The following is a 6,297-nucleotide window of genomic DNA, read 5'->3' on the forward strand; positions in this document are numbered from 1 at the left end:
TTTGATTGAGTTACTTTCACAAGCATATGTTTGATACAACGTTCCAGTTGTATTCCTCCTTAGGAGTCTTAAGTTCGATTCTCGTCAAAAACGAATTTGAATCACATTATTGCTAGCCCATCCCCTCCTGCTTAGTGCAAATAAAATTGTTTTATTTTTATTTTTAAATTCTGTCTTTTAATTTGGTTAAATATTCCGCAAGATGGGTGTTGGAGTGAAAATGCACAGAAGCTTTGCGGTTGTAGGGTTTGGTTGCTTTTTTTATTCACAAAACACATTGTGTATGATTTACCAAAAGGTTAGTGGAAATCGAATTCGCTTCAAATGCATTATTGCTGTTTGCTATTTTTTTTTTTTGAAAGAGACTTTTTGTCGCTACTGTAAAGCACCAGAGTGGAATACTTTTTATAGTTGAGTGTAAAGAAGCTGGGTTGAAAAAAAAATTTCTAAAAATATATTAAACCAAAAGTGCTTGGGATTTTCTCCTTATCTTTTGATTGTTATTTTGGAGAGGAGAGAGAGAAGAGAGAGGAGAGAGAACATGATCTTTTTAGCTGAAAAACGTTACTACCTACTTTGTTAATCTTTATGTGGAGTGTCGAACGTTGTGGGGGTGTTAGCTGATAAACGTTACTACCTACTTTGTTATTGTTTTGGATTGGTGAATTGTCAAACGTTGCGTGGGGGTGAAAGCTTATTGGTTAGGTGGGGACATTCTATCCTTGAAGCTAAAGAACAAAACCTTTTGGGGTTTCTTGTTCTTTCTCTTGGACTGGATTTCTGGGAAAGTTTCAGAATTTGTATTGGAGATCATTTTTTTGGGCGTTTGGTTTGGTTGGTGAGATGGGTTCCTATGGACAACTTGCAAGGAGGGCCGTGGAGACTGATATGCCGATCATGGTTCAGGTGTTTAGGCCAAAACCCCAACTGGGGTTTTCTTTAACTCATTGAATTTTGTATCTTCGAATTCCACCCTTCGTAGTTTAGATTAATTTAGTGTAGATTATTGCTCGAATATGTTTGATCATTTTGGGTGTTTCAATGTTTATGGTGGGATTGTGTTTCCTTTTGCAGATACAGCAGTTGGTCCGAGGAGCCAAAAATGCTGTGTCATTGGCTCAGGTTTGCTTCTCTGATTCCAATGACTTGAAATCTAATTTTGATTGATATTTTTTGTTTTGCTACAACCATGGAGCCACTGAGAATGGTTTTTTTTTTTTAATTTGGGTGTTCCAATGCCAAACTGTCATTTGGTTTTGGGCTGAGGTAATTGTAAACATTAACCTATTGGACGATGAGAACCGTATGATTTGTTCTTCGAGTGTGAGTTGCGTGTTTGGTGCTGCTTTCTATTGCTGGAAACGATTGTATTGCAAAAGAAGCATTTGATTATTCATTCATATTAGAATAGCTTTTAACTTGGAAACTATGCACTCAAGAAGCTGTTTTTGTGCGTGCCTTATCTTCTGGGTGACACACAAGTGAGAGAGAAGTGCAAATTTTTGCAACCTTCAAGTTGAAAACTATTAACAAGGGAAACTGCTAGGGAGCAAGGTGAGCGAGTCCGTCCCAATTCCCAAATAACAAACCTCTGAAATCATGACCAACGGGAGCGGAGTCCGTCCTAATTTTTAAACATGAGTTTGTTTTTTTCCACTTGCTCAACTTTTAGGCCTTTTTAGAGAAACAACATACTTTGTATTGTTATATGTCCAAGTTAAGTTCGCCAAAGTTTAGACCTTTTTTATCTATATTTTGCTCAAACTGCTAGATAGTTTGTGCTATTTAATTTAATATTTTTCTCAACAGAGGATTGCATTATGCATTATATGAATTTTTTTCATCAGATACAAATTTTCTCGTCACTGCTTTTGCATTCGGATATTTTATGCTGTCTCTATCACTTAGTTACATTTGGAAAATAGCCTTTAATGTTCTTTGGTTGGAACGCGCTGCAGGGAGTAGTTCACTGGCAACCACCCAAAGAGGCATTGGATAAGGTGAAAGAACTTGTTTGGGAGCCTTCAATTAGTCGTTACGGTGCTGATGAAGGTTTACCTGAACTCAGGGAGGCATTAGTACAAAAGGTATCATTAGAATTAGTTCAATGTTTCTTCTAATTATGATCCGTTTTAATCTCTTGATGCATTCAGATACTTGGGTTGTGTTCAATGTTATATTCTGATAATGCATGGCTACTGGCTAGTCATATATATTTAATTGTTTTACTGCCTACCCTTTCGTAAACTGAAGCTTTATACGATTGAAAAGGTCAGTTTTAGGAACAAGATATGGGGTACCTTTAGATTACTATTGGTTAGAATTCATGAAAGTGGGTGTGAGTTTGAAGAAGCTACTTTAAGATTAATCATGGTAAAGTTAGGAAAGATACGTGGATTTACATCTTCCGTAGTGAGCTCAGAATGCCGTGACCGTAGGCTACGGAATCAACACCAAGGTCAAATTCCAAAATTCTGGTGTTTTCTTTTTTTATGAAGGAGTCTGTCCACATGCGTGGATTTGTCCTTATGATTGGAGTCAGAACTGACATTTTATGAGTTTCGCGTTCCATTCTTCTATAGCTCAAGAATCATTTTCTACTCATTTTCTTTCATGGATGGCAGATTCAACGCCACTCCCATTCATTTGATCCTGTACACTAATTGTGTACAGGTTATGCCCCCTTGGTACCCTTTTAATGAATTTTCTGATTACAAGGAAAAAGAATTCGCCTTCTCTTGTGCACAATGTTTCAGTCTATGACAAAGTATGATTATCCAACTACAGCTTTATAATTGGCAACCATATTTGTCATTCTTTTTTCATTATTTGTTTTGTAGTTGCATCGTGAAAATAAGTTGTACAAATCTTCAGTGATGGTTACTGCAGGCGCGAATCAGGTGATTATTAATGCATTTATATTTGAGTTTTGTGGTTCCATGGAAGGTCTATAAAAAATAACAGATGTCTAGACTATTAAACGATACAAAAGTTGTTAGGAGATGCAAACAGTTTACTTTATAGTTGTGTGTAGCTTAGCAGCCCAAATAAGAAGAAATTGACTTCCCCGTTAAATCATGGAGTGATTAGCACTATTAAGATAAGCATGCTATCTGCTACCAGAAAATTGTTACACCCTGTGAATATCATGTTATCTCAAATATTGCATCAGCATCATCTGATTCAGACACAGAATCTGAGACAAATCAAACATGATGGTCGTCTGTGCAACTTATTTTGATCGTTAGGTTCTCAGCCATTTGAATATAATGATTTCAATGCAGGCATTTGTGAACCTTGCTCTTACATTGTGTGATGCCGGGGACTCTGTGGTTATGTTTGCACCATACTACTTCAATGCCTACATGTCCTTCCAAATGACGGGAGTCACTAATATACTCGTGGGTCCTGGTCACCCAAAGACACTTCACCCAGATGCAGGTGAGAAGCTTCATGAACTTCTTGTTGCAGAGGGACATAAAAGAATGAAATTTTTCTTGAACTTCCATTGAATGATTTCTACTCCTTAGATCTTGATATGAAATTAACCATGTCAAAAGCCTTGTTATCTTCAGTTGTAATGTTTGTTGTCGGTCAAATCATGTCAAAATTCTTGTTGTCTTAAGTTATCAATTTATGACTGTAACTGCTACATGTTTAGTTACCCTGTTTAATTTCACATTTTGAGCCTGCTAAAGTATTATAACACATCATATAATGTTTTCCATAGTTGATTGGTGCATTCCGACACCCTAACTTGGACATGTTGTGGTAAGCAGGATAATTCTGAGAACTTGGATCATTGGCCATGCATCTATATTTGTTTGTAGAAATTAACATAAAGCAATGCGATAGCCATTATTCTTTCTTATCATCATATATACTACTTTGTTGATTCCAGACTGGTTGGAGAAAACATTATCAGAAACCAAACCAACCCCAAAACTTGTTACAGTTGTTAATCCTGGTAACCCAAGTGGAACCTACATTCCGGATTCTCTTCTTAAGGTTTCTCTCTATCTCGCTCTCTTAAAAGAGTATGTAGCCGTTGATTGTATGCACAATAAAATCTTGTATATGCTGTTCTTACTTTCTTTCCTCTCTTTGTGAGTAGAGGATTTCCAATTTATGCAGAGATGCTGGATCATGGCTAGTTGTGGATAATACGTATGAGTAAGTCTATCAATTTTTTTCTTATTAGCAATGTTGCAATAATATGTGCTGATGTCATTATTTTGCTGACTTGATGACATGGTTCTGTATGATACTCGTCTGTATGTTTCGTTCATATAAATCTCAGGGCACGCACATAAACTGTATGTGGGATCCCATTTAGGAAGAATGGAAGTTACTCTGGTCCTCAAAATCTTAGTCAATTTCTTGGCAACAATGATGCTGATCTTTGCATCTGCCTACTACGTCCATGAAAAATGATGAGTATTAAGAGAGTTCAAAACTGTGAACTGCATTAAACATTTAAATTTTTCTAATACGATTAGTATGTAATAATACAGAGTTTCATGTTAATCTGACTGGAGTTCCGTTTGAGAATTATGAATAGATATATGAAGACTGGGGTTGAGGTGGCATGACAGTAGAGAAGGAAAGCCAAAGGTGAACACAAAATAGAATAAGAAAAGAACGAGAAGACTGTAGCTTGGTTTCATTGCTCCATACTATCGAAAAGAATAATAACCTGAAGCTTTTGGCTTTCTACCCAGACTTCAGTTGAATATATGCAATTAAAGATGCTGAGCGTTGCTGAAGTTCAAGTGCTTACTCGGATGAATTATTGCCTATAATTGGGTTGAGTGTTGAGATGTTTGGTTGCCAGGGAAATCGGTATACAAAAAGTGATAGGAATGTTCTTTAGAAAACTTCAATTCGTGCAAAGTCCAGTCGAGCACATTTGAAATAATACAGGAGTAGATTTTGAAGCTTTAAAAAGGAGACTAAACCTACAGATTTGTCGGTCCTCAGGAATAGTCTTTGAAGATGAGCCTTTTTGATCTTTCTATATTGTGGAGCTTCAATAGTGTTGGGTAATTCTTGAGTAGTAGTTGTTATGTTGGTGTTTACCTGAGTACTCTTGAGTGAGATTTTTCTTTTCCTGTTCTCCATTTCAGTTGTGTCCGAGTTTTAACTGCTTTCGGTTGAAGAATAATTGTCAAATGTTTGCTTCTGAAGCATACGCAAGTCATAACGTTTGATCTTGCAGGTATTTTATGTATGATGATTTGAAACACACATGTGTGGAGGGAAATCACATAGTCAACATTTTTTCCTTCTCGAAAGCTTATGGAATGATGGGATGGCGTGTTGGATATGTAAGAAATACCCTTTATCTTAGATGCTTGTTAAGTAGATAGATCTGGAAAACTATTGTGACAGTTTTACTTCAGTAGTATGTATATTTTGCATCTTGAATCTTGATAGACACGGTATCAAATAGCCATTACGACTGCACGTGTCTGTCTAGAAATTTTCTTGCATGGTAAACACGAGTCATAGAAGTTTTGATTGATCTCAAAATTGTATCTTCAAACTTGATAATCTATTAGAATCGATACATGGACGTATGAGTTAGCATTGCTGATTCAACTTAATTGATGAATTTATGCAGATAGCTTACCCATCAGAAGTAGAGGGCTTTGGTACCCAACTCCTCAAAGTTCAGGACAACATTCCTATCTGTGCTTCAATAATTTCACAGCACCTTGCCCTCTACTCATTGGAAATGGGACCCGAATGGGTCATTGAACGAGTGAAAGGTCTAGTGAAGAACAGAGACATCGTTATAGAAGCGCTCTCTCCCCTTGGGGACAGTGCTGTTAAAGGCGGAGAGGGAGCTATATACTTGTGGGCAAAGCTTCCGGACAAATATGCAGATGATGATAAATTTGTTCACTGGCTTGCTCACAGGCATGGTGTGGTGGTGATCCCCGGAAGTGCTTGTGGGTGCCCGGGGAATGTGAGAATCTCCTTTGGTGGCTTGGTAGAGGATGACTGCAAAGCTGCTGCAGAGAGGCTGAGGAGAGGGTTAGAAGAGTTAATCAGAGATGGATTGGTTGAGTAAGGATTGGTTGAGTAACTTCGATTATTACATTGAATTCGACATTAAAAACGGAAGTTCATTTTCCGGTTTATACTAAGTTTGAAACTAGAATAATGGAGGGTCTCTTTTCTGCCAGCAGAAGAATTAGAGTAATTTCAGTGATGTATATTCCAAGCTCTAACATGTGCCTGTATTATTGTACACATTGATTTTCAAAATATATGCAAAGATATTATTCCAAA

At 37.0% G+C, this 6,297-nt stretch overlaps 1 protein-coding gene across 1 annotated transcript; it reads left to right on the plus strand.

Moving 5' to 3' along the window:
- The first annotated feature begins 493 nt into the window (after positions 1-493).
- LOC126610238 (aromatic aminotransferase ISS1) lies at positions 494-6,297 on the plus strand. Its single transcript, XM_050278241.1, has 9 exons — positions 494-906; positions 1,075-1,122; positions 1,959-2,087; positions 2,841-2,900; positions 3,285-3,441; positions 3,902-4,008; positions 4,115-4,173; positions 5,219-5,327; positions 5,624-6,297. Exons 1-9 carry the CDS (start codon positions 844-846, stop codon positions 6,074-6,076), a joined length of 1,185 nt encoding a protein of 394 aa, XP_050134198.1. The 5' UTR covers positions 494-843; the 3' UTR covers positions 6,077-6,297.

The sequence above is a fragment of the Malus sylvestris genome, chromosome 17 (assembly GCF_916048215.2).
Source record: "Malus sylvestris chromosome 17, drMalSylv7.2, whole genome shotgun sequence".
NCBI classification, from domain to species: domain Eukaryota; kingdom Viridiplantae; phylum Streptophyta; class Magnoliopsida; order Rosales; family Rosaceae; genus Malus; species Malus sylvestris.

Bases quoted from the DNA above. Each gene is read 5' to 3' on its own strand.
- LOC126610238 (XM_050278241.1), top strand. From the start codon at position 844: ATGGGTTCCTATGGACAACTTGCAAGGAGGGCCGTGGAGACTGATATG. The intron at 2,901-3,284 runs GTGATTATTAAT...ATTTCAATGCAG, and splicing joins TTACTGCAGGCGCGAATCAG to GCATTTGTGAACCTTGCTCT. The intron at 4,174-5,218 runs GTAAGTCTATCA...TTGATCTTGCAG, and splicing joins GTTGTGGATAATACGTATGA to GTATTTTATGTATGATGATT.